This window comes from Camelus dromedarius, chromosome 23, assembly GCF_036321535.1.
Source record: "Camelus dromedarius isolate mCamDro1 chromosome 23, mCamDro1.pat, whole genome shotgun sequence".
In the NCBI taxonomy this organism is placed as follows: Eukaryota; Metazoa; Chordata; class Mammalia; order Artiodactyla; family Camelidae; genus Camelus; species Camelus dromedarius.
The window spans coordinates 26,731,369-26,747,502 of record NC_087458.1 but is presented as its reverse complement, the minus strand read 5'-3'; the positions used below and the strand labels follow the sequence as shown (position 1 = coordinate 26,747,502).

Genomic DNA, 16,134 nt, shown 5'->3' with positions numbered 1-16,134 from the left:
CCCAGGGCCTGTGAAGGGCCCACCAAGAAAGCGTACCCACCAGAGGCTCCATCCACCGAGAGGATAAAGAGGAGCAAAGGTCCCCAGGGCCCAACACATTCCAAAGGCGTTGGGAACTGGAGCTCTGCCTGCCTGAAAAGCTGCCCCCGGAAGCACAGAGGGCAGGGAGGCAGGGCAGAGCCGCTGACCTGAGGTCTCCTGAAAAGATGCTAAAAGCCCAGACGTTGACCGAGGGACTTCAGCAGAGAAGGGGGCTCGGCCACGCGTGGGAACTGCATACACAAGGGACTGACGAAGCAGGAAAGTCCAGAGCCAGCAGTGACACAGCTGAGGGCAAAGACGGGAAGTGGGAAGTGTGATGGCGAGGGAGGAATGGGTTGAGCGAAGAAGGAGGAGGGGATACAGGAAGGAGAAACACAGAAGACAGAGGATGAGGGTAATGTCCTCCTCAGGCTCCCTGAGCAAATTCTGAGTTCCAGAAAACGCCACACAGCCAGCTGCGTGGTGAATGTTTGGAACCCAGGCTCTGGGGTTGGGCTGAGATCAAAACCCAGCTTGACCGCTCGCCAGCTGTGTGATCGCAGGCAGGTTACCTAACCAGTGTCTGCCACAGTTTACTCAAACATAAAACGAGGACAAGATCGTCCCCCATCTTCTGGGGTCATTGTAAGAGGTGATTATTCAAGAGAAAGAAAGCACACAGGAATGAGCCTGGCGCACAGCGAGTGTTCCATAAACATTAGCTGTTACTACCTGGATTGAAACAGAGGCCGGCCGGCCAGCATTTATAGAGCACACACCCAGCGGGGATGGTGCTCGGGTTAGGCTGAAGGCAAACAGTGACCAAGGCCCCGGCCCCTGCCCTCCAGGAGCAAACAGAGCAAACACACTGGAGACCAGCTCTGTGCGGTCCGGGCGGCAGAGGGAGGGGCACGTTCCAGGGATGAGAAAGCACTTGAGCTCGGCCTCAAAAATAAGTGAAAAACGGACTCAAGAGACAACAGGAGTTCTAGGACTCAGATCAGTGGTCGCCTCTGATGGGGGAGGTGGGGTGGGAGGTGGGCTGGAAGGAGCCCGAACGTTTCTGGGGTGATGGATTTATCCTGTAGTGTGAATCTCGGGTAAAACGCCACACAGCAAGCGGGCATGGTGCAGCCCGTGGTTACACGGCGTCTACGGTTGTCTAAACCCACTGAACTATACACTGAGTGTCTGTGTGCTTACAATTAATAAACCCTATCTCAACACACACCAGTTAGTTCATTGAAAAAAGCTCTTAAAATGAGTGGAACCTGATGCTCAGGGCTTGTAGGTGCGGGCAGCATGGTGCGGGGCTCACCCACCAACTGCTGAGTTTGGCTGGGTGTCAAGGTGCGAGGTGAAGGACATGAGATCGGGGGTGAGAGCTTTGTATGCCCCACAGAGGAGTCTAGACATGATCCTACTAGCCATGGGTACCACCGAAGAGTGTCGGCCTCCTCCCCAGGTGGCTGAGACAGTCCCGCCTTGGAGGCTAGGGGTCAATCGGTCTAGCTGGGTAGAGAGAAGCAGGTCTCCCATCTCCTCCAAACTCCTCCCAGAGAGGAGGGAGGGAGGGAAGAGGAGAAATCAGAGATGAATTGTGCAGCCATCAAAGTGAGCTGCACCCGGTGCCCTAAAGGATGATCAGGGAAAAACCGTCATCTCCTGCACCCAGGCTGAGCCCTGTCAACTCGCCCTGCCCTGGAGGGGAGGGCGCCCAGCATTCTTGTCCTGACCCAGCGGGGAACTGGCCCCCAGAGACGGTCTGTTACACGTCTGCTGGACGTGATCACTCACTTCCTAGTCCAGACACCTCAGGAATGTGCTGCCTCTGCTGTTTTTATGCTTCTAACCTAAAAGTGGCACCCAGATGTGCATCCTGCCAGCCTAAAAGCCTCCGCCTGTATGAAGGGAATTCCTAAATCTTTCTGCACCTTTGCTGTCCCCACAACTACAGCTGGATTTCCCTAGCTCTTTGTCCCACTCGAAGCATGCTTCCTCTACCTGCCCTGCGTGCTCTGACCTTCCACGGCACTCAGACCCCTCTCACAGCGCCCCCCCCCCCTTAACGCTGCTGATCCTTTCTTTTAACACTGCGGGTCACTTCCTCTCCTGGACACCTGTTGTCACAGGAGGCAATAATTTCTGGTCACCTTTCCCTCCCCCCTGTGGTCGTTCTGTTTCCTCGGGTAGGAAGAAGTATAAGGCCATTAAAGTCAGGGAAGAGACTTTAAAAGCTGTGGTTTCTCCCACCAACTTGGAAACATAGTAAATTCTTCCTAAATATTTACTGGAAGATTGATGATTGAGTTGGGAAGATCCAGACCACTGTGCAGATCGTCTGTCCCAAATCAGAAGTCGATAAAGTGTTCTCATTTTCTTTAACCATTTTTAGCAGACAAAGGTCCCATCTCGACTTAAGGCTCGGTGGAAAGAGGGGTGTCGGGGGTCAGAGGGGCTGAAGGAGGTGGGAGGCAGTGTGGCTGGGACATTGTGGGATGCTGACCCCAGATGACCCAGGCAGCAGAGCCATGGCCCCACACCCTCCATTAAAGACAGTGCAGCTGCGCTGGGAGCGGTGGGCAGAAACGAGGTCAGGGTCTGTCAGAGCCAGTGCGATTTGCAGGCGAGCTCAACTTGCTGGATTGACAGTAACTGTCGAGTCATTACGTAAATTGCAGACATGAACCGACCTACCTGCTGGGAAGAGAAATTTGGGATAAACCGTGAACTTCAAAAAGTTTCTGCCTGGAAGCTGAAGAGGTAACCATGGCAACCGGGAGGCAGGTTGAACTCGGAGAGGGCGCTTCATCCTGCGGTGGGAGATTTGTGCTCTCGGATTTGCCCGTCTGTGCACCGAGCATCAATCCCTTTGTCTTTCTTTGTCGAATGAAAAAGTACTAGCTCTGGAATCTGGAGCCTGGGCCCGGGGTTCAGCTGTTTTCAGCTCCAGTGCACTTAACTGTGGGCGCCTTAGGCAGGCTGTTCCGTTGTCTGCAGAATGGAAATGAAAAAGCTCCCCTGGCCCTATTCACGGGGATGCAGAAAGGACAGGAAGGCTTGAGGAGGTTTTCTGCTCAATCACTATTATTGTTGTCACGTGGCCACATCCAGGCTGATTCCAACATGGTGCTACTGAGGGTAAGACGGGGGGGCTCAATCCATCCTTAAACTCGCCTTTGTTGCTTAAAGAAAAGCTGTCCCAGACACCACGCACATCCCCATTTGGCAGCTGCATAATGAAAGCGTGCGCCGGCACAAGCGGCACCAGGTGAAACAACAACTCTCATCTCAGCCGACAAACCCCTCCAGCAGAAAGCCCTGCCGCTGGGCCGCGGGGTCTGCGTCACCGCGCGGACAAAGGGCTGTGCTGAGAAGCAAGCGCTCGGAAAGGCGTCCTTCCATTGCCTGGTTGCTCCCTACCGCCCGCCCCCCGCCCCTGTCCATCTCCTTGCCCCACATCAATCCAGCCCTGGACTTGTGAGGAAGGAAGAACGGGAGTCAAGAACAGGAGGAAGCAAGGACAGGGCGAGATGGGGATGCAGGGGGGAAGCCAGCACCTAAGACGACGCAGCCAGTGTGTGCTCCACTCCCAGCCCACTAGCCCCCGGGACGCTGCGGGGACCTCAACTCTGGCTTTTCAGCGTGCATTCGGTTTTGACTAACTGGCTCATCTTCTGCAGGCCCTGGCTTAACAAGGGAATCTGCTTTGACACAGACCCCGTCCACTGCTCCGATTTGGACCTCTTGGCTCCAGCAGTGACTGTCTCACAGCCCTCCCTCCCCTTCCCCTCTGCGATTTCCCTCTCTTTCCCTGACCAGCTTTTCTGGGCCTTTTCACTCAGGTTCTCTCAGGTGGAACTTCTTCTCCTCGTTTCCTCTTTTCTGACCCTCTATTTCCAGGCCTTGCTAAGCAATAGCAACTCTTAAATGCCCCTCAAGAAATAAACACTTAAACTCCAAGAGTCACACAAAACTTGCTACTTTTCCTCATTGAGTAGCAACCCCTGTACCCCTACTCAGTAAACCCGAGAGCTAACGTCGACTGAGGGCTGGTTATGTGCTGAGCCCTGTCCTAAGCACCTTACAGGTGAGGCTGCCGGGGCTGTGGAGCGTTTCCCAGTTCATTTGGGACCAGCTCCTCATCCTCAGGGTGCTGTCTGCTGGAGGCTCACAACGGTCTCTCTCAGAGGGAACTGCCTTGTTTAAGATTAGACTTACCATATGACCCAGTAATCCTGCTCCTGGGCTTATATCCAGAAGGAACCCTACTTTAGGATGACACTTGCAGCCCAATGTTCATAGCAGCTCTATTTACAATAGCCAAGACATGGAAACAACCTAAATGTCCATCAACAGATGACTGGATAAAGAAGATGTGGTATATTTATACAATGGAATACTATTCAGACATAAAAACCGACAACATAACGCCATTTGCAGCAACATGGATGTTCCTGGAGAACATCATTGTAAGTGAAGTAAGCCAGAAAGAGAAAGAAAAATACCATATGAGATCACTCACATGTGGAATCTTAAAAAAAAAACATAAATACAAAACAGAAACAGACTCATAGACATAGAATACAAACTTATGGTTGCCAAGGGGGCGGAGGGTGGGAAGAGAGACTGGGATTTCAAAATACTGTAGATACTGACAGGCATATGCAGAATAGATAGACAAGATTATACTGTATATCACAGGGAAATATATACAAGATCTTGTGGTAGCTCACAGGGAAAAAAAGTAACAATGAATATATGTATGTTCATGTATAATTGAAAAACTGTGCTCTCTACACTGGAATTTGACACAACATAAAATGACTATAACTCAATAAAAAATGTAAAAAAAAAAAAAAAAGATTAGGCTGTCCAGTGAGTGGCTGATGTGGTGCACAAAGGCCCGCCCCTTTGCTTCACTGGGAGGACGGCTCAGAAGGCCGTTCTGCTCCAGGGCATCCCCTGGGACCAGTTATGGCATTTGTTTCCTCCCTCTGCCCAGCCCTCTTCCCTCCCACCCTCTTAGTTCCGAGAATGCTCCCCAGCAAGTCTCTTCCTCGGAGGAACTGAGTTTCCGGTTTCCTGGGGAACTCTTGAGGATTAAATTTACTTAGTCCTCATAACAACTTTATGAAGTAATTGTATCATGTTTCCATCTTAGAGATGCGGAAATGGAGGCATGGAAAGGTTGAGAAGCTTGTCCAAGATCATCCTGGATACCTGTAAACGGTGGAGCTGAGATGTGAAACAGAGAAATCTCTCTAGATCGCGCGAGCACTTTTAACCTCATGTGCAGCCTCTTAATCCCAATCCCAAAGAGAAGAGAGGGGCAATGGGGAGGCTGTGATGCCTTTACGGGAAAGTGAGAGGGAGAGGCAGGGCATGTATTACCTTTATCTCACAGCTGAGGACACTTAACTAGCAACTGCTTAAAGGCAGGATCATCCACCAGTTATAGAGGCGTTAGGATTCTAATTTGTGGAGGGGCCGTGCAAAAAGCATGGTAAATTCATATCTGAGTTCTGGCAAAACACTTACTGTGTGGCTTTGAGCAAATTATTAAACCCAAGCCTTAGTGGTAGATGTACATGGTACATCTTAGGAGTAGATTCTGTAGTACATAGTAGATGCTCTGTAAAGCCATCTCCCCTCCCCGCCATTTGTCTGTTATTTCTAACTGTGATCTCGGGCAAGTCTCTAACTGTCTGACTCAGGTCTTCGTCTATAAAACGCAGGCGAGGACGATAAAGGGCTTCCTTAGACCCGTGGCCATCTGGGTGGGAGCGCAGTAAAAGGAAGTTACCAGTATAACCATGATGCTGTCTTGGCCGGCTTGTACCCTTTGCTCGGGCGCCCCTGGCTCAGGCTCAGGCTTAGGCGGTGATCGACACAGCGAGCACCGCCCCGACCCACCAACCCCCACTCAAATCCCCCTGGCCCCGCTGAGTTGGCTTCCTGCTTTTACTCCGGGCCCGACAGGTGTTTTCCTAATAAACTGGGTGTGCGCGTCTCGTCTCCGTGTGGCTTCTCTGCCGCTTCCCGCTCCCCACGCCGCCGTCCTCCCGGAGGAGGGGGCAGCCCCGTGCGCACCCCCGCGGGGAGAAGGTTGCACGAGGGTAGGGGCGGTGCCTCCTGGGCGGATCGCCCCGCCCCGTTGAGCTCCTGGGCCCCGCCTCCTCCTTCGCCTGCGCTCAGTACCGCTCTCCGATTGGTCGGCAGCGTTCAGCCCCGCCCCGCCCCTCCAACGCATTAAAAGCCGCTGGCTCCTCGCGTGCTGCTTGATAAACCCAATCCGCGTGAACAGGCGCCGGCTGCCGCCGCTGCTCTGCCTCCTCGCGCCCTGCAGTGCCCGCTGGAGCCCGCTGCCATCCTCTCCACGACGTGCTGCCCTGCGCCCGCAGCCATGTGCCGGACCCTGGCCGCCTTCCCCACCACCTGCCTGGAGAGGTAAGAGGAGCCCGTCCCCAGCTGCCTGGAGGAAGAAGTCCAAGTCCCACCAACCTTAGGGAGTGGAGCGGCAGGCTTGGGGACCGGGGTGGGCGGGAGAATGGGAAACTAGTGATTTGAGAGGCAGGAGTCAACTTGGTTCCACGTTCTCAGATGCCTCCCTTAGAGTCTTAGAGAAGGATGAGCCGTGAGAAGGGAGAAGGTGGAGCAGGGGGACCACTGCTTACTGTCATTCCCCATCCTCTGACAAGTGGCTATTGTACTCAGGAGACCTGCTGAAGACCTAGATCACGTTGGAATCACCAGGCAGAACTGAGTCTTCCCTGGTTTCTTAAGCGCTTAGTTTTATTCTAAAACACAGATACAGGGGCATGGCCTCCTCTGGCCCTGGGAAGGCAGAGATGTGTTTTTCAGGCCCCCTAGTGGGCACATCCCAGGGAGCTGCTCAAAAGCCCAGCTGGTGGCTGGGAAGGAAAACGTAAAGACAAAGGTGGAAATCAGCTTCCACACAATTCCAGAAATATTTGTGACAAGCCTAGAAAGTGCTGACCTACCTTCTGCTAATGAACAGGCACAAAGATCTGGGTGACTTAAGCGGGAGAAGCCCACGTACGCTGTACTGTAGGCCCAGAAAGTGCAAGGCCCAGCAAGACGCAGCTCACACGCGACTTTCATTGTCTCTGAGTTCATGCTACTGATGAGAGAAGCAACGTTTAGGTCCAGGGAACAGCCCAAGGAACCCAGGAACCCTCAAGGCTGGAATTTGGGGGGTGCCAGTCTGAGCCCTTCTGGGACCCCGTAAATCAGTCTGCCCTGCCTGAGCAAATGGAGAATGCAGACATGCTCATGCTTTGTCTTCCAGAGCCAAAGAGTTCAAGACACGGCTGGGGATCTTTCTTCACAAGTCGGAGCTGGGCTCCGATACCGGGAGTGTTGGCAGTAAACACAGCAAAGAGGGGTAAGTCCTGCCAACCAGCTGAAGGCTCTTAGAGAGGAGGGAGCCAGATTTAGGAAAAGAGGCCCGAGAAGGAAACTACAAGGAGAAGTTAGGACACGCCAGGTGAACCTTGGTGCCCCATTCATAGAGACTGTCATGGAGGTTCCTGCTGGGTCTGCTGTAGCTGCCTGACTGGGTGAGTGGCTCCAGGCTTCTCAGTCCACCAACAAAGGAGTGTACCCAGGGCCTGAATGTCTAGTGACCAGACTCTGCCACCTGGAGATGTCACTGCACACGCAGCCAGGGCGAGGGCAGGGTCCAAGACCACTGGAGGGTCTTAAATCAATGACTCTACTTCCATTAGCATGCACTTCACCTAGAAGCCCTTTTATATCCGCCATCAGCTGTGCCCAGTGCTGTGCTAGGCTCTGCGGCGCTGGATAGACCGAATCTCTGATTTCCTGGAGGAAGTGCGCAAATCAAGCTCTGAGACTCAGGGGAATAGAAAGCATTTTGGACCGTCAAGACGGTCTTAGATATGTACTGAGGGCTGAAAGGTCCCTGCTTTGGTTTCTGGTTAGTGAACTGTCCTCTGGAAAACACAACTATTTCCTTTAACCCCAACCAGGAGTTTGACAAATCAGCTCCAATAACCACCTAGCAAGCTTTGTGTGAGTTACACAACTGCCGTCAGCGTTATGGCTAGGACTTGTGCTTATGCACTCATTTGTCGATGTTTTTAAAATTTAAAAGGCTTTTTTTTTTTTTTTTTTTTTTTTTTTTAGCAGAAACTTCCCAGAAGACGTGCTGGCATGGAGAGAGTCGTTTGACTTGCTGCTGAGCAGTAGAAGTGAGTGGGACCCTGTTGTGTCTGTCTGTGGATGGCATGTGGGTACTCAACGTGCGGTGGGGCCCGCCTGAGGGATGCTGAAAGCACGGGCAAAATAATAGTAGTAGTAATAATAATAATGATTCCCCTGGTGTGCCAGCCTCTATTCGGAACACAAAGGCAGGTCCTTGTTCGAGAAAATTATACCCTAAAAATAGAGCCATTAACTACAATTGCTGTCTTTTCTTCTTTTATTCTGGGCTGGCCGTCCCTGCTGTCTGACCTGTCTTGTCCTCTCTCCCCGCCAACGCAGATGGAGTGGCCGCCTTCCATGCCTTCCTGAAGACGGAGTTCAGTGAGGAGAACCTGGATTTCTGGCTGGCCTGTGAGGAGTTCAAGAAGCTCCGGTCGGCCACCAAGCTGGCGTCCCGGGCGCACAGGATCTTTGAGGAGTTCATACGCTGTGAAGCCCCCAAAGAGGTCAGGGCTCTTTTGGGGATCCCCCAGACCTTGCCTGCTCCTTCCCAACTGAGAACTGGGGGCGGTGGGCGCAGCGGGGGAGGGGCTGAGTGTTGAAGCAGAGTGTCCTCATCTGGCACTGGAGACTGAAAAAGCCACCCCTGGGTGCTCTGGGTGCTGCTACCCTCGGACTCACTGATGGACCCAGAGAGGTTGGCAGGGGTTTTGCCTTCTGCCCACACCCACTTTTGTAAACTAAGGTCTTTTTAGAGGCTCAAAACACTTACACAACTGGGGAGACAGGTCGTCACAGGGACCTGGGATAACCTGGTTCTCCCCTGGCTGACCTGCCTGGGGTCCACCTTCCCTCAAAACTCCGCTGCCTCGGATAAAGGACATGGCGCCACCTTGTGGAGAGAGAGAGAGTAGTAAAGCCTAGCTTTTGGATCTTTTTTTATTTTATTTTCCGAGCTCTTTTGTTTATTCTATAAAGATTTATTGAGTACCAGTTACATGCAAGGCACTGTTGTCATTGGGGATATGGCAGGGAACAAACAGTCTCTACCCCAGTGGGAGAAGATGCCAATAACCAAGTAACTAAACATTGCTGGGGAACGGTAAGGGCTGCGATGAAACAAAGCCGGATGTGAGAGGACGTATCAGGAGACAGGGTGGGAGGAGGTGAGGTCGTTCCGTTTCATACCGGGAAGTGAGGGGTGGGCTGTCCCAGGAGGTGACGTAACAGAGACATGAAAAAGTTAAGGGAGGAAAGAACATTCTAACACAGGAAACAGAAAGTGCAAAGCCAGAGAGCACCTGTTGTGGTCACAGACCAGCATGTGGGCCCGTGCGGAGCGGGGAGCGAGCGGGAGGTGACGCCACACGGGTGGCCGATGGCCATATGTGGCCCAGGTAGTCCTGCGGGCTCCACACACACTTTGGCTTTTCCTCTCAGCGATGTGAGGAGACAACAGAGCTGCTGGCCAACTGGCTTGGGTTTTAAAAGGCTCACCCTGCTGCTGGGTGGAGAACTGACCCCGAGGGGCTAAGGGGAGAAGGGAGGGACCCGTTAGCAGGCGCTGGCACTAATCTGGGAGAGGGGTGATGGCGACTTGAACCGAGTTGTTACAGAGGAAGGGGTGAGAAGAGGCTGGATTTGTATCCATTCCTAACATAGCCTCAGTTGCTCGGAGAGACTGGAGGCAGGCATCGGATCGGAGGTGGCCACAGGCCCAGAATTAAAAGGCCAGTGGATGGTCGACTAGGGAGACTCCAGAGAATTGGTTCAACTCCTTCCACTTCCCCGCCGGCCAGTCCTCCTAGGGCTGCTGGCCCCCTGGCCTTGCCGGCCTCCCCCCACCCCACTCACCCCCGCGCTTGTCTCCATCCCACAGGTGAACATAGACCACGAGACCAGGGAGCTAACCAGGACGAACCTTCAGGCCGCCACAGCCGCGTGCTTCGATGTGGCTCAGGGGAAGGCACGCGCCCTGATGGAGAAAGACTCGTACCCCCGCTTCCTGAAGTCACCTGCTTACCGGGACCTGGCTGCCCAAGCCTCGGCCACCACCTCCTCTCCGTGCAGCCCAGCCGAGCCCTCGCACACCTGAACCTCAGGGCCACGAGGAAGCCAGCTGAGCAGAGAGGTTGAGTCACCCAGCCCCGAGAGGGAGGCAGGTTCTGCAAAGCCAGAGAGGACAGTGAAGGGACATCTGGCGACATCCTCTCCTCCAGATACTACGGGACTGAATTCCATGCACAAGAGGGTCCCCCCACTTCTAGGACCTGTGGACGAGGGCTGAAGAGGAGGGTTGCACGGGGCTCTTGGGGAAAACAACGGTGGCACAAGGATCACCACTGGCTCTGGCCATTCTCAGTGGGGCAAGGAATCTTCCAGGGCGCTTTGGGAGACGTGTGGATAAAGGGAATCTCAAAAACGAGAGCGGGGAAGACAACCAGGTCAGCCGTTTTGCCTGTTGAACAGCTGACTCTGGTCACATCCTGCTTCCCTGATTCCCAGACCGTCCTGGTCCAGAGGGAGCCGTGGAGGTGGAGCCTTCCTGACTGGTCCTCCTCGCCTGCCTCTGGGCTGCCCTGGGGGCCCCTAGCCTGCACTTAACCCTCCTGCGCTCAGCCTTGCAGTCTTGTCAGGGCCAGAGAACCAATGCGATGCTTGCCCCAAATGGGGTTTTCAGCTCAAGAACTGGCCCTCGAGCCCCTTTCCAAATCAGTAGAGAGCCCTGAAAAGAGGCCGCCTGGCTCTTGCGAAATGCATCTTGGTGCTCTTGGTGCCCTCTTGCCCGTGGCCCCGACCCTGCGTGTGCAGCCGGGCCCGCTGAGGGCCTCTTGCTGGGATGTGCCCTCTCTTCGCTCAGGCTGCCCTTGGGCGTGGGGCTCATCAGGAGAAAGGCCTGGGCCTCTTGGTGAGCGGCCAGTCCCGCTCTTATGCCGGGCAGCATGGAGCCAGGGAGAAAGGGGTCCTAAGAAACAAATCTCTTGACAGTTCCAGAAAATCCCATTTAAATCAAGACAACATGTATCTTTTTTTTTTTTTTTCATTGGGTATGCGAACAGGGGAAAAAAGAGATTCCCCAGGATGGAAGGGGAGCCTTGTGTTTCTTTCCTGTGGATGTGAGGTGCACTTATGGGGGTGTTGGGAGGAACGGGGCAGGGACCTGGAGGGCCCTCGGCAGCCCATAGAAGCTGGGGAGAGAGGATGTGGGAAGAGCAGGCCTGGGGGAAATCAGAACCTGCTTGCCACCTCAAGGCATCACGGAACACACATTCCATGCTGGGACTTGTGCACCGGCCTGGGCCGGGGGAGGTGAATGAACCGGGCAGCCCCTCTTTGGCCCCAGGAAAATCAACACTGCTCTCTCTGCACTATGAGCTCCCCCGGGAGCAAAGTGTTTTTCAGGTCTGACAGTGGTCACCGCACATGTTTTGTTGTTGTTTCTGTCCTTGTGTTTTGCTGTTATTTATTGTTTGAAACTTGAGTTTGCCTCCACTGGAGACTCTCAACAGTACCTGGCAGCCTGTCTGTCTCCCTCTCCACCAGACTCTACCTCTGAACTTGCTGGGAACCTCTCGGCACCTGTCAGGAACTCCCCACTGTTTAAATATTTATTTATTGTTGACAACTGGAGCTGGTTTCCTGGATATAAACGATGTACTTAATCTCCCCTTTTTCCTGTTTCAGCATGTTATTTTATTGTGGAATAAAAATAAAACCTAAATATGAGATCTTGTCTCCAAGGGCCTTGCAGTTGGGGGAAAAAAGGGGAAGGGAAATGCTGTGGGGAGTCTTGTGGAAGCTCTGGCTTCCGGAAATACGACAGGACGGATGGGTGTGCTTTCGAGTTATCGACTGAGACAGAATTCAAGACCCGTGTTTGTCTGGTAACTGGTTCTAATGGTGGCCACCCTGACGCGTAACTTCCTGCAGCTGGTGACAGCCCAACTTGGGTCAAGCTGTGGCGTCGTGTTGATTGGACCTGGCTCAGCTGTCTTTTCAGAATCCACATCCTCTCTCCACCAGACCCAGCAGGAGCCACTCCCAGGTCTGCCTGGAATGGAGCAAAGGGCGGTTCCCCCAGCCAAGTAGCCACACATTATCAGATGGCGGGGGGGGGGGGGGGGGGGGCTTCTGTGCCATTTTCACCTTCGCCCATTTTCAGTTTGCAGTAGTATTCCTTCATGATGTCATATAAATTCAAAGAATTAGTATTATTTATAATGTCATGGACATCTCTGAGCTGAGCCACGGGAAGCCGCTTTGCATGTGAGACTACTCCGTCCCCGGGCAGAGGCCATGGGGGTTCGCCCTGGGCTTGAGAGAACCTGGGGGGAGACTTGCAAGGATCAAATCTGCTGTTCGTGACCCATCACCTACGTATTCTCCTGTCTTATCCTACGAATCTGTTCTTTTTTTCTGATTGCCTCTATTTAAAAATTCTTCTCTGTGCTGAATTATCAGTTTGTATATAGATCTAGACCTTACATTGACTTTTATTTTTCCCTTGTTGTTAGTCTGAGTACAGTGACCAGACTTCAGGGACAGGGAGCAGAAAACCCCAGGAAATCTCACTCTAAGCCCAGATCTCAGGGGCGATTCTGTGGGTGAGGGCAGAAGGGAGTTGAAAGACCTGGGAAGGAAGATGGGGACCAGCACCAAGGCGGGCTTCTGAACTCCTTGAGTCCTTCTGGCAGCTCTGTAAGGTCGGTATGATTGCCGTCTGACACAGATGAGGAAATTAAAGCTCCAGGGGGAGGAACACGCCCAGGGCGGCTGGCTTGATAGAGTGGCGGAGATGGGATCAAACCCAGTTACACCGCGGGGGAGTCTAGACTGCGAAGGATGGTCGAGAGATATGATGGATGAAGGAGGAAGAAAGGTGGTACCCAGAGAGGTGGGGCGGTGGCAACCGTGTCTTCTCATTACTTTCCTTCTATCTTTTTGCCTCTTTTAAAATATGCATTTAGCGCATTGAGTGCATCCTGTGTGCCTGACAGAAAACCAAAAGCAGCAGCTGTCCCATCAGCTGCGGCAGCCTCGTTTAATGGTGGGCAGGGATTCGGGATAAGTCTGGACAAGGGTATTTTCTGAAGCAGAACAGGTGCCGGTGGGAAAATATGGGTGTGATCGGCGAGTGATGGAGAAACGAACGGGGATGACGGACATCCGGTGACTGGGCAGGGGGCTGGCAGGCTCCTCAGTCCAGCAAGACCACCCTCAAGACCTGTTCCCGTCCTGCTAGCCCTTCCTCTCACATTAGGGTGGTCTCGGAGCCGCGATGTGGCCTGAAGGTGGTAGCACACATTAGATATAAAGAAGAATGGCTCTTTGCTGACCTCGACATCTCCCAGGTGTCAGGCACAAACCAATACAACACGGGTTCTGTATTGGTTCTCAGAGAGGTTAAGTGACTTCCTGAAAATCACACAGCCAGCAAAAGGTCTCCAATACCTTTAAACTCACTGGCCCCTCCCCCCAGAGCACTTCCAGCCTTGGCTTAGCAAGCAAAGTGCTCCCCGAGTGGGCTGTTCATGCCTCCAGGCCTCTGCTCCCTACTCCCTCACCTGCCCACTGCAAACAACTCTCTCATGGTTCACACATTCACCTCTGTTCAAGTCTTCTTGATTTTGCATTCTGAATCGCCTCGCTGCCGTGTCCCCTCCTCTCATCACTGCTACCCACCACCTCCCTAATCAGCCGAGGGATGCATGTTTCAAAAGCCGGCTCCAGGGTCTTTCTGAGACACCTTCCCTGAGCCTGCGGGTCTGATTGCAGAAGCCTCTGCTTCACACACCATGACGGCTGCTGCTCTCCAGGGTCAGAGAAGATGCCTACTTTCTGCCTCCCCTTCCCAGACGCAAACTCCTGGGATCAGGCACGACCCTCTCCGATTTTCTACACCCCAAGTCCAGCATATAATGTTCAGCAAATAGCTCTTAATGATTAATTTTAAATCCAGCAGGAGGGAAGTTTCAATGACCATTTCCAACTTCCTGCCAGACTTCTCCCCCTGGGTGTCCCACAGGCTCTTCGTATGGAGCGAGTTCAAAACCAAGTTCATCGCCGTCCCCTCAGGTAGCCACTGCCCTCTGTGCCCCTAACCTCCCCCTCCACAGAGACGCTGCTTCTCCTCCCAGCTCCCCGAGACTTCTAGAGGAAACTGTCATCCTCTTCAATCTGGGCTATAAAAACCGCTTCCCACTGGGCCTCCCTCCCCGGTCCTCTCCCCCTCCAGCTCATATTCCACGCTGTGCCAGTCTTTATCCATAAAGCGCAGATCTGAGCATGCCAAGTCTGCATGAAGGCCCTTCAGTGACTCACCTTTGACTAAGAGAGAAAGTCCAGCTCTTACGATGACACGTGAGGCTTGCTCTGATCCAACCCAAGTCTCTCTCCTGACTTATCACCCACCCAGATGGCCCATACACACATGCTGTTCTCTCTGCTTGTAAAGTCCCCTTCCTTTTATTATTATTACTATTTTTAGAATTAGGGGTTGGGGGCTAAGGAGGAGAACGCCCTCCTCAAAATGCCTCCTGAAAATCTAGCAAAAACACTTCCTCAGCTGACGCCTTCCCAGACGTCCACCGCATAGAATGCATCTCCCCCCGTCACTTCTGTGATTGCGGGATGCCCTGTGCCTACCTTGGTGGCCTCACGTATGATGTGGGACTGTCATTCACCCCTTCACAGCTCTTCTTCTTTCACTGAACTGCTCTCTTCAAGGTCAGGAGCCATATCATTTGATAGGATGGGACAGAATAGACCATACCAAGCGACTCACAGCCCGGGCTGTTGGAATGTGGGGCTTGGAATCCTGGCTCATTCGCCATATGGTCTTGGGAAGTGATTAAGCCTCTCCAAGGCTTAGCCCCTCATCTGTAAATGAGGACAGTAAGAGTGAACCTTTCCTAGGGAACACGGAATAAATTAAAAGTGTTTGGCATAGTGCTGATATCCTATGAGTATTAGCTGTTATCATCAGATTCCAAGTACTTAGCATAGTGCCTTCCTTGTACACAGTAGGCATCATTGTCCCTTAAATAATAATAATAATAATAGTCAATGACTATTTATTGACACAATAACAAATTATTTGAAAAGAATGAAAGAGCCATGATTCAAAGCCAGGATTCCAAGTCTACTTTTTCAAGTTATAGTTCGACTGTTTCCATATTTCATCTGCTGGGTAGCACATTCCAGAATTCCAGATGAGGGCAGGTAGGGCTGAGCCATGAATGCACACGGTCCTCACGCAAACCCAGGGCAGCGGGCGCTGTTTCCGAATCAGTGCTGCTGCTTCCCGGTGACTGTGGATGGCGCTGGTCCGTGCCTCGCAGTCTGCTGCCCCCTTGTGGCCATGTCGTGTCAGGCGAGACAAACGTTCCCCTGGAATTGCCTCATTTTGCTCTTACTTGAAGTTTGGCTCCCTCCTTTGGAATTATATCCAAGAGATATAACTTTTAGTTTTGTTTATTGATGCACTTTTAATAAAGATGTGAAGTTTCAATAGAGCTGAAAATTATTGGCATAATTGCCAAGATGGCCCTGTGGGTAAAAGGGTTAAGATTTCTCTAATCAACAGGGCTGAAATTAACTTTAAAAGTTGAAGCTCTTGGGGTCAATGTGAGAAAAGGGGGCTCTTGTGCACAGTTGGTGGGACTGTAAATTGGTACAGCCAAGATGGAAAACAGTATGGAGGTTCCTCAAAAAAATAAAAATAGAACGGCCATGTGATCCTGCAATTCTACCTTTTTTCTTTTTATTGTAGCTGTACGAGAGGATGGATGTTAACTAAATTTATTGTGGTAATCATTTCACAGTATATGTAAGTCAAACCATCATAACTGAAACTTCTACAGTGATGTATGTCAATTATTTCTCAACAAAACTAGAAAAAAAACTTTAAATTGAAGTTCTTAG

The 16,134-nt window shown here is 52.4% G+C and overlaps 1 protein-coding gene across 2 annotated transcripts; it reads left to right on the top strand.

Moving 5' to 3' along the window:
• The first annotated feature begins 6,325 nt into the window (after positions 1 to 6,325).
• On the top strand, positions 6,326 to 11,937 carry RGS16 (regulator of G protein signaling 16). 2 transcript variants are annotated; one of them, XM_031435640.2, is made up of 5 exons: positions 6,326 to 6,471; positions 7,334 to 7,429; positions 8,197 to 8,258; positions 8,551 to 8,717; positions 10,091 to 11,937. In XM_031435640.2, exons 1-5 carry the CDS (start codon positions 6,428 to 6,430, stop codon positions 10,304 to 10,306), a joined length of 585 nt encoding a protein of 194 aa, XP_031291500.1. In that variant the 5' UTR covers positions 6,326 to 6,427; the 3' UTR covers positions 10,307 to 11,937. The 2 variants fall into 2 exon arrangements, with proteins under 2 accessions (XP_031291500.1, XP_031291499.1); XM_031435639.2 differs by having other exon boundaries at positions 8,194 to 8,258.
• The last annotated feature ends 4,197 nt before the right edge of the window (positions 11,938 to 16,134 follow it).

Excerpts from the sequence above, each read along its gene's own strand:
- RGS16 (XM_031435639.2), top strand. The coding sequence starts at position 6,428 with ATGTGCCGGACCCTGGCCGCCTTCCCCACCACCTGCCTGGAGAG. Across the intron at positions 7,430-8,193 it reads AGTAAACACAGCAAAGAGGG|CAGAAACTTCCCAGAAGACG; the intron begins GTAAGTCCTGCC and ends TTTTTTTTTTAG. Across the intron at positions 8,259-8,550 it reads CTTGCTGCTGAGCAGTAGAA|ATGGAGTGGCCGCCTTCCAT; the intron begins GTGAGTGGGACC and ends CCGCCAACGCAG.